Consider the following 17,908-nt stretch of genomic DNA (forward strand, 5'->3'; position numbering starts at 1 on the left):
GAAGTCAATGGAGAAATTCCGCCATGAGTCCGCAACCAGTCCGCCACTGCTCCGCAACAGACAGAGCATGCTGCGGACACCAAATTCCGCTCCGCAGCCTATGCTCCGCAGCGGAATTGTACGCATCGTGGAAACGAACACTGCTAAATTAAAGTGAAAGTCAATGGAGAAACGGCTCCGCTGCGGATTAACGCTGCGGAGTGTCCGCAGCGGAATTTAAGTGAAATTCCGCTATGTGTGAACCCGCCCTAAAGCTTGGTAGCTTTAGCAGTGCCCTTTCCCATTTTAATCTTTCGCTGCCATGAGTTTTTGAAAATTTTGCACCTCTGATAGCATGGACAATTTTAAAATTTTGACCTGTGCAAATAAAATCAAAATGAAAAATAAACAATTCATACTAAATTCCCATATCTATATATGTGTTGGAAGTAGGCAAATGGCACATTCTCAAAATGACACTCAGTACTTTATACACACAGGCACCATCATGTAATTTTGTGTCAAAATGTACGTTTTCCTAAAAAATGCAAAATAAAAATATATTTATTGCTAAATGTGTGACATAACAGAAAATTAGATGCCCCAAAACATTCCAAAATAAAAGCTCAATGTGTGCAGAGTTGATACATAGCGCTTGGGCCTAAGACTACATGCACATATCTGTACAAAATCACCAGAAGTGAAGAGGCCAAAATTCGGATTTTAAGATGGAAAATTAAAAGAAAGTAACAATTTTTAAATTCAGGGATTTATATTTCCTGAAAGAAGATACCGTGACAGTTGTCTTGACTTTTTGTTGGCAGCCATGTCCACCTTCACGTAAATTTGTGACAAACAGGAATGATTTTTTAAAATAAATGCATTATAACATACATTTGCGTCTAAACTTCACATACAAGCAGAAGTTTACACATATAAACCATATAAAAATAATAATAGACCAAGGTGTGCAAAGTTCATATATACAATAAAACATGTATCATCAACAAGGGATAAATGCTGAAATATGCAAAATTTGGCCATCACCCACAAATGTGTTAAAAATATTTAATGCACACAGCAAACAACTACTATGCTTCCAAAATATTCATTTTTTGAGAGTGCATAGCATATCATGTATAAAAATAAAGCATAATATATACACACAACCACCATCAGACAACTTTGCATCAAACGGATTATATGCAAAAACTGAATGAAAATTAAACTTTGCGACAAAGATGCATACTCTAGCAGACCCCTTGTGCTAACAAAATGTGCGTTGCAAAAAACTGTCATATGTGAGGAGTTCATACATACTACACATGTCTATATTGACAGGTGCGTGTGTTCAAGAAACACCAAAATTGCACTGACCCACCAACCAAATTTTGCATGCAAATTAAATTGGTGATTGTATAGATATATAATTTTCCATCCCCCTCTAAAACTCTAAAGCTGTAAGGGTATGTTCACACGCAAACTCAAAATCGTCTCAAAATACGAAGCTGTTTTCAAGGGCACCGGTTATAAAGTAACAGCTTTTAAAAAACAAGGTCTGCACATCTTGAAAGTCTGTACACCCCTACACCCTGTACTGTATATCTCCTAAAAGCAGAAAATCTGACGATTGCAGAGGCATGGCCTAGCAGATGCCTGTCCGTTTTAACAGGCAGTATTACAGGCAGTAACATACCTCCCAACTTTTGAATTTGGAAAAGAGGGACATTTTAAGCCACGCCCCTAACCACGCCCAATATCCTGCATAAACACATCAAATCATGGCCAGATCCTTCTTCAAATAACAAGCGCACATTCTCACTGCGGATCTCTAGACTGTCTGGATATCACAGATATTATGGATCCGGTTATGTAGTCTTTGTGTTACTTTTCCTATCTTGGGTATAACATTTGCTCATCACGGCAGCAGCTGCAGGACAAACCAAAAGGCTGAGAACAATGAAAGTCAAGAGGGAGATCCTGTAGTGGATGACTTTTCAATTGACAGGTAGCAGTGTTACATGATGGGGATTTTTTTTCCAGTTGTGTAACTCTGCTACCGGTCAATGGAAAAATCATCCCCATGAGTTCCCTTGCAGATCGCTCCACACACAGCCCCCCTGAAGATATCTCCACACACATCCCCCCTGTAGATAGCACCACACACAGCTCCCCCTGTAGATAGCTCCACACACAGCCCCCCTGTAGATAGCGCCACACACAGCCCCCTGTAGATAGCGCCACACACAGCCCCCTGTAGATAGCGCCACACATACCCCCCTGTAGATAGCTCCACACACAGCCCCCCTGTAGATAGCTCCACACACAGCCCCCTGTAGATAGCTCCACATACAGCCCCCCTGTAGATAGCTCCACACACAGCCCACTGTAGATAGCTCCACACACAGCCCCCTGTAGATAGCTCCACACATAGCCCCCGTGTAGATAGCTCCACACACAGCCCCCTGTAGATAGCTCCACACACAGCCCCCTGTAGATAGCACCACATACAGCCCCCTGTAGATAGCACCACATACAGCCCCCTGTAGATAGCTCCACACACAGCCCCCCTGTAGATAGCGCCACACACAGCCCCCGCTAGATAGTGCCACACACAGCCCCCCTGTAGATAGCTCCATACACAGCCCCCCTTTTGTACATAGCGCCACACAACCCCCTAGATTTAGGATGCAAAAAAGAGTGGCGAAAATGCCAGTTTTTTTTCTTTTCCCCAAACAATAGTTAATAAAAGTTAATCAATAAATTATGTATACCCCAAAATGGGGCTATTAAAAAATACAACTTGTCCCGGAAAAAAACAAGACCTTATACAGCTATGTCGACGCAAAAATAAAAAAGTTATAGCTCTTGGAATGCGACAATGTAAAAACGTAAAAAATTGCTTGGTCATTAAGGTTTAAAATAGGCTGGTCATTAAAGGGTTAGCAAACCTGTGCAGTCTGATTATGCAGTTGCATTTTCTTCTATAACTCTTCTACTTATTGCTTAGTTACATTTTGTAGGTGAGCAAGAAGTACAGTAGGGGCCAGATGAATGGCAATATGACTGCAGGATCAGACTACACAGGGTTTGTTTGTAGTCTGTTACTATGGAGAAACAAAGGACTGTTTAGAAGCTATAGACATAAAAACAATATTTTTAATTAAGACTAATGGCAAAAAAGCATCATTTTTCATTTACGTTTGTCAAAAGAAAATGATAAACCTGGCAAACTGATTCACTGAATACACTATTGGCCGGCATATTGCTTTTGATTTACGAAATGGGGAACTCGAATTGGAAAGGTACAATGCAACTTACTAGTGCTGCGATTTAGTCTTGTGGGGGGAAAAACGTATACATAAAATTATGCAATGATTAAAATTTGTGAACCCTATAAAGTGATCTAATAGCACAAAAACAGTGGAGTTCAATTACAAAACTGTGATAATACCAGTTGCAATTAAATAACTTTTTAGTACAAAAAATACCTAAAATTAATTAGATTTTACTATTCCATTGCTTTACTGAACATAGTACAAATGCCAAAAACAAGAAAAGTATCAGAGAATGTTCTATTAAAGGAGTCAGCACATAAAAGTTACCAGACAACACAGGCAATAGTTAACTCTAACCATTCTTATTAGCTAGCCATTTTGTAGTTCTTTGAAAATTTGAGCACAAATTTGCTCCACCTTCTCCAAAACTAAAAAACAGTAAAGTCGTTTTTTTAATGCATTCATTAGGATTCTTGTCAAATGTAATGGGCTCTCTGTAACTGTGACTTTATTATGTTGTGTATATACTATATATATATCTACATAAAAGTATTGCTACAAGACACTCAGTAATTTATAACACTTCATTGGACTAATTGTTTTTCCATTGTAAATGTAATCATCATACTCACATTAAATGGAAGGTCATATATTTTTGTTCTGTGTTGCTGTACTTTAGAAATTGTAATCATTCTCCAAGGAAAAAACAATAAGGGGAATTTTTTAAGATTGGCTTTTCATACGCCAGTCTTAGAAATAGAACAATGTACAATGGGCAACAAGAATATCTATTTAGAGCGCAAGTCAACATGTACAAAAACATAGCATATTTTTAGCAAGAAGACACTTATGCCAGATTGCCCCTCAAATATAAATGGAATAATTATATTATAATATTGCATAATACAAAAACAGACAAAATGTAATACATTTAAAAATGCTCAACCTTATGCCGGACCCAAGTCCTAGCCCCAAATACGGCTCAAGGACAAATCACTCATGGAGAAAAAAACACAGATAATTATGGCTCATGAACCATGAATAGGAACAAAATGAAACCCACATATACTAAAACATGTGTATATCAAGGACTTATCCCCTTAAATAATCTGAAGGCTCAGAGCAATAAACATATCCCTATAACGTCGGGGGAGCAATCACAAATAGATATAACAATATATATGATCTCACAAAGTATGTGTCAGAAAGTGCGCCCATTGCTTTACTAACATTTGTGGCATGCCTAAACTAAATTTCACATTTTGTTCAGTTTTGTTTTTTATATAGTGTATTACAGTGGCTAAATGCATCTCCATGACAAATCCCTAAAATAAAGTGCTTATTCCCCATTTTAGGATAGTGAAAAGGGCCATGAAAGTCATCCGCATGGCTAATTATGCATTCAGCACCATTGGCTTATCGCATCGATGGGGTCTTACATTCAAGGTGACACATGTTACAACTTGCATACAGTTATTTCAGAATTGCTAGGCTTCAGCTAGCAAACACTATAAACCATGGCTGTATGATCATTTATAATGGACAAGATGACACACAAATTACTCTTGATTTATTCATATGGAAATTAAAGAGGATCTATCACTTCTTAAGTAACCTTATAAAGTAATGAGATACCAAAATATAGAACCTTTATCAAATATATATAATGAGGAAAATTGTAAATCTCTCTAATTTAGTGCTAAAAGCTCTGGCCATTTAAGATCTGAGACAACTTCAGCTGACGCCTCCACATGCAGCAATGAGCAGTACAAGTCTCAGAAGATGACAGTACTTTCTGCTTCTGAGCTGGGAGAGACCACTGTGGGGGAGGGTACTGCGAGTGTGCAGCATGTGTGCACGGGGAAGATCTCTGCTGCGACCTTACTGCATGCTGGATGTTGTTATATAAGCAGCAATGTAACATGATTCTCCTGTGTATAATGGTGCTGCTCGAGGAGGAGGGGTCGTCTGGAGAATGGGAAAGTCTCCCACCAGAAATACAAAAGCAACAGAAGCTAAATTCTGTCACAGCTTCTCTCCAACATTCTCATCAGTGTGTGGCTGCTGCTGGCTCTATGTATATGTAGACAGAGACTCAAATGAACCCTTAGCAAGCAGCTGTCTTTTCCTCCTCTAGCAGATTAACCCTTTACAAGCAGATTTCTCCTCCTCCATTAGCCAGGCTGAGGAGTATTGGTGAACCCATAACATCAAGAAGAAACCTAACCACTGGAGCCCAGAAACCATGGATTTGGATGTATCGCTAAGCAAGGTGTCATAGTGCCAGACTCTCGAGTGCATTTGGGACAAACATCCTCTCTACCTGAACGGTACCTGGGTACATGTGCCATGGATAAATAAGCCTGGTGAATAAGGTATAATTGAGAGGCATGTTTAGGATGATGAGGGGTTTTAATGTTATGGCTGAGTGGTGCATATTGATACTTCAGTTAGACTAGACGTGCTTGGAATACTTAGTCATGGGCTGCCCTTAGAGGAAACAGGGATCCAGCTGGTCAACTCTTTTCTTTCCCCAGAGATATGCAGAGTCAGGTGTGTCTTGAATTTGTTTATACCTTCCTGCTCTAAGAGAATAACATATCAACAATGGAGCCAAACATGCATTTTAGTGGTGAATCGGAACTGATAACTGTTGACCGAATCACTGTTTATCCAAGAGGTATTTTATGCCTATGGACAATTTTATGTGATTTAGATCAAGTCTTCTGTTCATCTTAATTTGTTGATAATAGCTAGCAATACAATTCCACGTAAAAGAAGACACCTAATACATCTCCCATCAGCAGGGAACACAATCTAGCAAGGCAAAAAAATCAATTCCCGCCACAGTAATAGAAACGTTTCACTAGCTGCAGTAAATCTTTCATTCTCCTAACCTCAGTATTGAGAGTTTTTCCAGAAAATTTTAATTAGCCGCAAATACATATTAATTATAGAACCTTTTTTTTGCGAGTGTTTCACAGTCTAAATAAAATATTGATACTACTATGCCTATATGGAGAACACCAAAAGAGCAGAGCCAGCCAACCCACAATCCCCAAAAGTTAAACATTAATTAGATAAATATCTTTGTATTAATATAAAATGTCTGAAAGGGAAAAAGAAAGGAGGGTTACCCTCTTAATATATTATAAACCTAAAGGACGGAGTCTGACACACCGAAAGTTAATTAAAAGTTGAAAATTTTATTGAGACAAATAACAGAAAACACATTAAAAGTTAAAGATGATTTCCACTGTATGAGAAAGGTACCAGACAATGATACATGCAAATTTAAATCATAGAAAAATTAAAAACAGGATGACACTATATAAGTAAGTATTGTAAGGGTAAGGTGGAGCTGACATACATAATATCTTGCATCCAGATTATTAAGTAAAGACCACAAGTAGGTGGCACATTTTGATCAAAACTAGATGCAAGAGTTCAGACACAGCAACCAATTACACCCATATAAATATACACTAATGGGTGTGTATATAGAAATGACAGCAAAAGAGGCAAATAGAGCCTACATATAAATGGCTCTAAAATAGAGCACCTTAGCCATTTCAAAGTCAGCACTGTCTGCCATCAACTAGAAGTCTATGGGGCCGGGTAATACACGGCCATCACCAGAATGTGTCCCGAGTGATGGCCGGGTTTTCCGTCGCTTGCGCTCATTCTCCTCCTCCTCACAGCGCAGAGTGCATGTGAGGAGGAGGAGTTTATGCCATTCGGACGAATGGCTGTACGCTGTACACTGTGTGGCAGGGCCGGGGTGTACAGCAGGTGGAGGGAGCATTGCGCTGGCTCCCTTCCCCTGCTTGTTTTAAAAGCGCCCTGGCCCGGCAACACCTTCCATGGCGCCGCTAGCAGCTGCTGCTGCGGCTGCTACTACTGTAGCGACGTCACTATAGTAGAGCAGGGAGGTATCTCCCCGCCCTGCTATGTGCTAGCCCCACTTTAGCTCCTTGAAGGAGCGGAATCCCCGTGTTTTCGGGGATTCCGCTCCTGGACAGAGCGCTTGATGTCTCTGTCCATATCTGGGCAGTGACATCAGGGGAAACTCCTGAAGCAGAATCCCCGAACACATGGGGATTCCCCTTCAGGAGTTGCCGCTGATGTCACTGTCCAGATCTGCCCGGCCCGGAACGGATGCAAAACTTTATGCAAACCGGCCGGGCGAAATGGCCGATTTTACCGGCCGACACTCGGGCTCGGGCGGGACCCTGTCGTGTGAACCCAGCCTAACAGAGAATGTTAAAGGCTATGTACACCTTTGAAATACATATATATATATATATATATATATATATATATATATATATATATTAGTGTGATTGGTGCAACTTTGTAATTACATTTTATTAAAAAATATTTTTACTTTTTTAAATACAGCTGCTTTGTGTCCTATACACAGCTGTATCATGCGCTAAGACCTGAATCCGTCTATAACAGCTCGATCCTGCGTGTCAGAGACACATAGGACTCGCTGACACTGAACCCATCAGTGCCACTGACCTGATGGATACAGGTTTCAGCACACTATACAGCTGCTCTGCTTACAGGATAAAAAGCAGCTGTATCTAAAAAAAAGAAAAATTATTTTCATTAAAATGTAATTTCAAAGTTCCACCAATCACACTGATACATATTTTAATTAAAAAAAAAAAAATATTTCAAAGGTGTACATAACCTTTAAGCCACACCCACTGGCCAAGACTCTCTTTGACAGATGAAAATGGGAGAGAGCAGCAGGAAATTAACCCCTGTGTTCTCAGTAGATCTATACAAGTGGGAGCATGCAGGAAATCATGCAGATTGACAAACAGTGTAGGCAAGTTTATACTCTGTTTGCTTTTATCTTTCATTTGTAGGTTGTGTTCTTTTAAGTAATGCATCTATTGTGACTTATGTTACCTGAAGACTTGCCCTTCAGAATAGCAAACAATAAAAGATAGTAGTCATTTGCACTAATGGTAAGATAAAGATGTAGCGAGTTGGTACAGTGTGTGCTGGAAAATATTATTTTGGTAAAATAGAGATTTAATTTAATTTGTAAATCTTTTATATATGTTGAATTAAATTAGATCATGATAGCAAAGCATTTCTAATGTGAAGATCAACTTTGGTGGCAAATTTAATACCTACATTACATTGCTATAGTACACAGTAGATCTATAAATCACACTATGGAGTCTGTATTCTCTGACTCTAGTGAGCAGAGAGGCAGCACCCTAGAGAATACAGGCTATTGTAAACTGTACCTATACTATTGTACAGAAATGGTACTGCCATTATGTATCATACCTCCTGTTTTGGTACTAGCTATATGTTAGGAAAGTGTCTCCAAAGCGGAAAATCATTTTAAGTCATTTTCCATAACACTTTCTATCTGGGTATATTTTCAGATAATTTAACATTCTAAAAAGATTTCCAGCTAAAACACAACTATCCATCACTGCAACCACCACCTGATTTTCTATTTATATCCGGGCTTTATATATATATAGATATATATCTATATATAGATATATATCTATATATATCTATATATATATATATCTATATATATATATATATATATATATATATAGATATATATATAGATATATATATATACATAGATATATATATATAGATAAAGATATCTATATATGTTTATATATGTATATATATATATATATATATATATATATATATATATTTATATAGATATATCTATCTATATATATATATATATATATATATATATATACATAAAAACAAACAAAGCAAAAGCAGTACTAAAATATTTTGCATAACTAAGGAGGTTTATTCATAGTTGTGGGAATCATCGAAGATACACAAAATTATAGAGTGAAAAGTGAATGTATTACGTCCGTTACGATTTCCAACACATTGACAGACAGAGCATGCGCGAGATGCGTGCCATTGGAGTGAGTGCGTTCCACGACTCATTCGAAGTTCTCAAGAGTGACATGCTATTCGACGCATGTGAACAGGCACCCGGAAATATCGGCAGAATCAAACAGCATGGTAGAGGAAAGGGGATTCAAGTAATGGTGAGCCGGATTCAATACCATTGAATTAATTTTGTTCATTTTATTGGAATGTTTTACACCTGCACTGGCTCTATTGGCATTTAGCCAATTAGATTGTATTTTAATATTTTCAACAATTTGGGTGGTTTGCCCTTATTATCAACTGCACGTATTTTATTGACAAAATGTAAACACCATATGGTGATGTTCTGATCACATTGTTTTACACTAGAATTAAGATTTTATGCATGATTGGAATTTTATTGCATGATTACAAGGATGTTACAAACTATGTATTTATATGTGCACCTAAACACTGAAATGTATTGCTTGAGAAAGGCCCCATTGAGCAGGCCTGAAACGTTGCATGTGGTGAATAAAAAGATCCTTCTTTCACTTAAACCTGGAGTGCTGACCTGTGTATTGGATTTGACTATATATATACATATATATAGGAATCAAAAAATGAGCAGCAACTCCAATAGTTTAGGTGAAAAAAGTGGGTACTTTATTGCCCATACAACGTTTCAGCTCCGTCCACTGGAGCCTTTCTCAAGCAAAAAAAAAAAAAGAAGAAGATTTGTATGTGTATATATATATATATATATATATATATATATATATATATATATTGTACTTACTTCCATGTAACACAGACTTCTGTTTGCTTCTGATCAGATGTCATTTTCAATGTTCAACTTTGGATTTCAACCGTCTTTCTCTTTGCTGTGCTATCAATCCCATGATGCCTCAGTACAGCACCACATGAGCAGCTGGTGCCAGTACCAATTCTGTCTTATGGGAAGAGAGTGTGATTATCCTTTCCTAAATATGCTCATGAATAAGCTAAGATATTATGAGTATAGAGCCAGGGAGGCTGAGCTGTGATCTTCTTTATTCTGACTGTGTGATAGGATCTTGTCTAATCATGAGCAGTAACTATACAAGTAGTTCCTGACACCCCTTAGGAAGGCATGTGTGGAGCAGTCCATGCAATTTCATCATACAGGAAGTTCTGGTGCCTGTATTAGTGACACATAGATCCCCACAGACTCAATAAGAAAATGCATGCCACCAACGCCTAATTCATACTGTTGGTATGCAACTGCCCAGTGTGATATTTAGCGATAGAAGCAGCAAGAAAAAAGAACAGGTAAGAGACGGACACATTCCTTGGAGCACAAGGGAAACTATTGTTTGGTTGGAGTTTCCCTTTAAAGGGTATGTCTATATAAATATAAATTGCTAACTGAAAGATGAGTAACTTGGTAAATGTACTTTATTGTGTATTGTTTTCTGATCCTGAGTTGCAGCATGTATGTTATTCCAGAATTGTATCCATGTCAAAAAATTTTAGGTTGATTAATTCTACAGTATATGCAAAATGTGAGGCATACAAAGACAGCAGAGGGTCCCTGTGCAATACTGTATCTGGGCCCCTTGGTCTGTAATATAGTGAAGTGCTCATTGTCACATAACACCATGCTGACTCTCTTGTAAAACACTCACGCATTTAGTTGGTAAGCCATGGTAATAATTAATGTAGTTCTTTACATGCAGACTAGTAGCAAGTACTTTTAAAAAAAAGATGGTGGGACCTTTTGCCTACAGTGCCCCGGAACATATGATATGTATGACCCTGTTTGAAATGGCGTTTACAGCTGGATATTCATTTTAAGTTTAAGCATGAATTTACAGTTCATGGTCATGTGTATTTAGCTTGCCAAATGGCAGATGAGTCTAGATATCGAAATAGTGTATCATCATAATCAACAATTCAGCTTTATCGGGCATTTATGCACATCATTGGTACACACAAAAGTTTTTAGTTAATATACAAACATACTAAATGATGGGTACATATTTGCCGGATTGTTTAGCAATCATAAATTACATTTGCTTCAGCTTCTGATAGAAGAAGTTGGTAATGTTGGCATTGTCCTTTAATTTTGCAGGTGGTGAAAATGATGATTGTAGTCGTGGTGACCTTTGCAATTTGTTGGCTTCCCTATCATATATTCTTTATTGTTACTGCACTCGATATCAAAGTGGAAAGATGGAAATACATCCAACAAATCTATTTGGCCATTTTTTGGCTGGCAATGAGCTCAACAATGTACAACCCTATAATATATTGCTGTCTAAATAAAAGGTAAGAGGAAAATGCAGGAAGACCTTGCACCCAGATCTATCAATTAGAGAGCCTGATATGACAATTACTCTTCAAGTATTCAATCAGCTATTCTAAATGTTTAACAAGGCAGCAAAAGCTTCCCGTAGGGAGTGAAAATTCTTTGGCTAATTTCCAGACTGTGAATTCTGTCTTATAATTAGTGTTAGAAGCGTTTAGAGTCAATGGTCTGAAATAAAATGTTTCATGTGATACATATCCATCATAAGCTGTGGCATGAGGAATTACTTTGTGTTTTAACTGATGGGTTGTAAGTGGAACTTAACTGCATCTTCCCCACATTAGTTTTGAGATCATAATCATAATTTAGACCTTATTTATAGAAATATGTATGAACATAATTTGATTACAATCTGCATAATGTAACCTAGATATGAAATTATATAGCCATTTATACATTTGTCAGCTTGTATTTTGCAAATATTAGGGCTCTCAAATCCGTAATCTCTATTGCTTGTACAGTGTTATAAAACATGCACAAGCTCTTTGTCCTGGTGTATAGAACATGTTCTCTAATTGTCGTAATTCATTGCTAAATGTATGAGTTGCATTTTTATTTCATTTACTTTTATACTAGTTTTTAACATTATTTGAATATATTAATTTACTGTATGTGGCTTAATGTTTTCTACAATAAACACTATATGACAATAAATGAGTAAAAATAAACAATATACACCATGAATGATTGGTGGGAATCTGGCGATTAAGACCAAAACTGGTCGGAAAAATGAAGGAGTTGCTTTTTTTCTTAGGAGATACTTAGGTCTAGTTCTGTAACATGGCCATATTGTAGGAACCATGCTGCAGGTGCAACACACATTCCCTTATGTGGTTATACTGAAATGAACTTAGATCAGGATAGAGACAACATATGTAATCTCTCTATGTCGCTTTTATCTTTTTATGTCCTGTTTTGTTCCTTTACAGATTTCGTGCCGGTTTCAAAAGAGCATTCAGATGGTGTCCATTTATCGAAGTATCCAGTTATGATGAATTAGAGCTCAAATCCACCAGATTCCACCCAACAAGGCAGAGCAGTCTATACACAGTATCCAGAATGGAATCAAGCTTGACGGTTGTGTTTGATCCAAATGATGGTGAAAACTCCAGGTCTATTCACAGTCACAAGAAAAGAGTTGCTTCTAGCGAATCAACTTTAAATGGTTGTTCCCGACAAAACTCTACAGATGCCTCTACAAATTCAATATTCATTAGTTCACCCTGTACGTCAGTAGATTGCTATTCCTGAATTGTGAAACAGGCACTAATAACTAAATACTAAAAACAAAAATCTATTTTCAGCCAATTGTTTTTCAACTTGTAATGAAATAGGCATGACAAGAAAAAAAGACTGATAACTATTTGATGATAAAAAATTTGGCTGTGAGCATCGGTGAGGTTTGTTAGTTTCATGCATTTTAGCCAGGTTGCCTAACATAGAAAACAGCTCCATGTGAGTCCCCTATCTCACAATATTTAAACTTATCAAGTGTCAGTAGGTGAATGTAAAGACATAGTGTTTGCATGTGTAATATTTTGTGCTGTTTTGTGCATTGCCAGTGCAATTGACGGCATGACTTGTGACTTTATTTTTTGAGTACCATTTGTAGACTAAAATATATATTATAAAATATTATGGCACACAGTTGAGAAAGAGAAAATATGTAGCTTAAAGGCTATGGACTCCTTTGACATGGAAAATATTTTTTACATAGTTTAGGGGTTACGTTGAGTTAAAACCAAAAAAAAAGTTGCACTAAGTTTCCAGCTGCAATCACCATTCCTTCATTAATTCCCATACCCCCTGCTGTTCAGTTTGCAACCTGCTCCTAATTTTAGACTTTTCTCACGTGGGTATGTCCCTCTAAGGAATACATGCTGGATGTGAGGTCTGTCAATCCAAAAGGCTGCTGCCTCCTCTAGCTCTCACGTTTCGGCTTTATCTGTGTACCAGTTTCTTCTTCTACAGCTCATGAGGTATCTTTTCTCCCTTTTACTGACAGACACTAGTGAGAAGTGTGTGATCCCCCTTTCCTCTCCCTGCAGAGTCTGTCATGTGTTATCTCTCTATATTCTGATACACAGCCTGAGTGGAAAAACCCCTCCCCATTTCAGACTGCCATGTGTGCATTCCTCCCAATCTATGCTCTGATACTTATAGCCTATGTGATCTGCCCTCTGCTTTCGTCCCTCTCCATACCCTGATCTGCCAAGTACAACTTCCTTCCCCTTCTCTAACACTGAGAGAAAAGAAAAGGAGAGCAGACAGAGCAGACACAGTCAGGAGTAGTGTGCTATCTGATGTCAGAATCAGCATACCAGCCAGCAATGTACAGGAGTTGCACAGACTCTACAGCAACAAAATGGTAGGAATTTATTTAACTACTTTGAAAGTTGCTTAAATTTGCATATAGGAAGCAAATGAACCATTTGAAACCAATTCAGTGCAAAGGGACTCAAAGCCTTTAATGTTTGAAAACATATATTGGATAATGGATAATACTCACAAAATTGTTAGTGGAATATCAAAAGTGAAACTCTGGTTTTAAGCCATGTTAAATATTATTTAGTTATGTAATCATGATCTAAAGGGGCAGGGAAGAACAGATTCCATGCCTCTTTCCTGCTGGTACCGTTTACAGCAATCTATAGTCTGCATTGTCCACTTGCAGAAGCCATAACTATGATGCCTGCATTATCTAAATTATTTTTTTTTCTGTTGTCTCAGCACCTAAATATCTACTTTCTAAAATATTTTTAATTAGTTATCTTATTTGTTTTCATTCACTTTATTCTTTTCATGCTCATTAATGTTTTCTGTTATTTAAACCATATTCAATTGTATTATAGTCTGAATATCCTCCTTATATACTACTGATTTAAACAACTCTTTTTGAAGTCTTTATTAAAGGAGTTTTGTACTTTTAGTGATTGATTACATATCAATTTGGTATGTCATCAAAGTGCAATGTTCGTGTCCGTCCTGCAGCCCCTCCAGATTTGACCAGATACAGTCCATGCTCGAGGGTCTGATTTTGCAGCTCACTTTCAACTTCAGTTCATTCAATTAAAAATAATTTGATCTGAGATAGTGCAGCATCTATCTAGTCTGACACTTCCTATTATTTTTTTCATTATTGGAAAGCAATATATTAAAAAGTAAACAGAATCAGCACAAATAATAGTACAGAAAACTCAAATCACATTTTAAAAGCAGTAGATATCACACACAAATACAAAGAGGCTACCTATCCAATAATTACCAAAATATAGACATAGGCCTAATAACAGGAATTTCAATCCAGGACGTTGTCATTTTGTCTTTCAGACAAAGAAATTAAAAGTGAAAAACATTTTTCATTTTTTCACCTTGAATGGTTGACTCTTTAAAGCTAATTAACTAATAGGGCACAACTTTTGTTAACAGCATTTAGACTCCTATTTTTGTCTATATAGAAGCAGGTTCCAGCATTCCTCCAAATTAAAATTTTTAAAATATTGAAAAATTTTACCAAAATATACCAGTGCTTAAACAATGTCTTATATTCTAAATAAATTTGTAATTCTAACTATAATCTATTGTCCAGTAGTGAATTGAGGTTTCACAATTAGTTTGAATGCATTTACTTTAATATTAACCTTCACAACATCTATATAGCTTTTATCCCTTTACATGGGATTACATTTGACAGGAAAAAGCAAATATGCAAAAGATAAAAAGGATACCATTCAGTGGAAAGGGAATGCTATAATACAATATTGTAGCTAACAAAATGAATATATAAAAAAATACAAATCTATTACAAAACATGCAACAACACAATCTTCTGTCACATGAACTGAATGTAATTTCTTATTCCATACTCAGCCTCATCCATTAGAGTGTTTTTAAAAGAAATTTATTTTGAAACTGCTGGCAGATCTTATACTCATGTATATTGGTTCTATGTGAGTCCAAAATTTAGTAAAATCAAAGGATCTTGCTCATTCATTCTAAACTGCTTCCAATATGCAGGTTTACTTGAGATAGAATAGGAATTCTCTGCAGACATATTTTTCTACAATATTATAATATTATCTGAACCACAACTGGATAACCAGAACATTGTGTTCAAATACTAATATAATCTATACACTCTTGTTTAATTCTTTACTTCTTTGATTCATGATTCTTTGATTCTCTGTTATGTTATTATTGTTCATCTATTTTTCAAAGAGCCTTCAAGAATCATGGAGTAATTTTAATGAATTACTTGCAAAAAAAAAAAGAATTATGACAGCACAATGATATACAGTATATTTGATAAGTGAATATATAAATAAGCTTGTCAGAAAGTTTATCCAATAGTATTGAATATCGTTGCTTTTATGTGTTTAGAAGTACAATGTACATACAATGTACAGTATATGTGTATTTTATTCAATTACCATTTTTTATATTAATCACCAAAACAAATGCATTGTGTATTTTATCATTTTAATATGCTTTGTATGCATTTTATTTGTAACAACATTTTATATATTGATGTTAAAACTTTATATAATTTGCTTAAAGCCTATATCCAGATAGAATATGTTCATTGAATTTACAATATATTGTGCCATTTAATAAGAATGTGATATAATTAAATAAAGAATAAAAAGGTTCATAAGCGCAAATTATTTGAAATGCTCTTACGTGAGTTAAAATATGTGTTTTGGAAGGTATTATATTCACTTTACATTCAGAAAAGCAAGGCTGACTTCAAAAGAATATAAAAACAAACAGAAAAACAGATGATTTTTTTTGGTCAAAGACAATCACGGAGCTTCGTTTAAAAAAATCATTAATAGTCACCCTCACAATTAAAAATAAGATGTATGAATATATCTGGGGAACTTACTGAACTCTTACGTATATATTCTTCAAGTATTATTAGAAAACATAAAAAAGAAATTAAATACAAAAGGGGCTTTCGCACTCCATACAGGTTGCACTGCATTTTTTACTTCGACTAATGTTCTCAACTGCTCCATTCATAATAACAAGCCTTTGCCACAAAAATGCCTTCATTTTAGCTGTTACATTTGGCCCTACAATGGCATTTTTCTAAACACTATACTGCTATCAGGATCAAGCCAGAAACTCACAATTTAAAAACAGTAATTATATCACCTTAAGTGTGGGTTCCCATGGATCGGATACGCAGTCTAAAAATCACGCAGCGTATCCGACCTGAAAGACATTGTAGTGCATTTTTTGGACTGGATTCCGCACTGGAAAAAAACGTTTATACTTACTCGCTCCCTCCCTCTTCTCTACCCATAGTCCGGTCTCCTGAGATGATGTTGCAGGCCATGTGATGCTGCAGCCTGTGATTGGAGGGTGTTCTGGGTAAGTATGTCTTTTTTTTCCGTAGTTGTGATTTTTGCAGCGTAATCGCTGTGAATACTTTCTGTTGAAGGTTTTGGATCCACATTGAATACAATGGGGAAAACCTGCAACAGAAAATCAACAAAAACGCAGAATAAATTGATATGCTGCGGAATGAAACTCCGCACCGCAGGTCAATTAATTAACGTTTACTCTACGGTTTTTTTAACTGCAGCATGGGCATGGGATTTTCAAAATCTCATCCACTTTGTTGCAACTGTAAATGCTGTAGAATTTCCACACAAAATTCCGTTGTGGAAATTCCACAGTGTTCCGCTACGTGGGAACCCAGCCTAAAGGGAATTTTTAGGTTCAACATTCTGTGCTGATACATTTTTTTTTTGCAATTCTCTTTTTATTTATGCACATAAGTAAAAATCAAACATGTAAACAGTAGATATTTCAAACCAAGTAATCTCGGCATACAATCTACTATGACAAGTAATGCAAATAACATATGGGCACGCAGGCCCTGCCAACAATTATCAAAACCATTCTAGGCAAGTGCCTCCAAGACACGATATTACATTGAACTATATACAAATAAGTGAACAAAAGAGTTCCACGAAATCTACAATATGAAGACAATATAATTAATAAGAAAGGTTATATCAGAAATTCTAAACCCAGAATGGAGCCAAGAGGAAAACAGCACTAGTCGGTCATGAGGGACAGGCAGATAACTGGAAACACCAGAAACGGGGAGAGGTTGGGGAGTGTCACCATCTATCTTACGGAAAGCTAGCCATGGTTCCCATATTGCCACGAAACGCTCATGTCTCCTCTGCTCCCAACTCAACAGCTCCTCCATCCTACAAATGAAGTCCACTCTAGAGAACCATTCTCTGATGGTGGGTGGATCCCTGGATCGCTAGTGCAAGGGGATAAGCAACGTTGCTGCCGTGATAAGGTGAGTAGTGAGATCTTGTTTTTTGGGAGAGAAATCACCCGAGGGGGCCAACAATAGCATCAAAGGAGCTGACAATAAAACCGCAGA

General features: G+C 36.8%; 1 protein-coding gene across 1 annotated transcript in view; it reads left to right on the forward strand.

Annotated features, from left to right (window-relative positions):
- The window catches only part of TACR3 (tachykinin receptor 3), a 154,489-nt gene extending 138,565 nt beyond the window's left edge, over positions 1 to 15,924 (forward strand). The window contains exons 4-5 of the mRNA XM_075860611.1: positions 11,260 to 11,456; positions 12,426 to 15,924. Of these exons, the coding sequence (XP_075716726.1) occupies positions 11,260 to 11,456; positions 12,426 to 12,747 (519 nt within the window). The 3' untranslated portion in view covers positions 12,748 to 15,924. The remainder of the gene's footprint in view (positions 1 to 11,259; positions 11,457 to 12,425) is intronic.
- Positions 15,925 to 17,908: the final 1,984 nt, after the last annotated feature.

This window comes from Rhinoderma darwinii, chromosome 1 (genome assembly GCF_050947455.1).
Source record: "Rhinoderma darwinii isolate aRhiDar2 chromosome 1, aRhiDar2.hap1, whole genome shotgun sequence".
NCBI classification, from domain to species: Eukaryota; Metazoa; Chordata; class Amphibia; order Anura; family Rhinodermatidae; genus Rhinoderma; species Rhinoderma darwinii.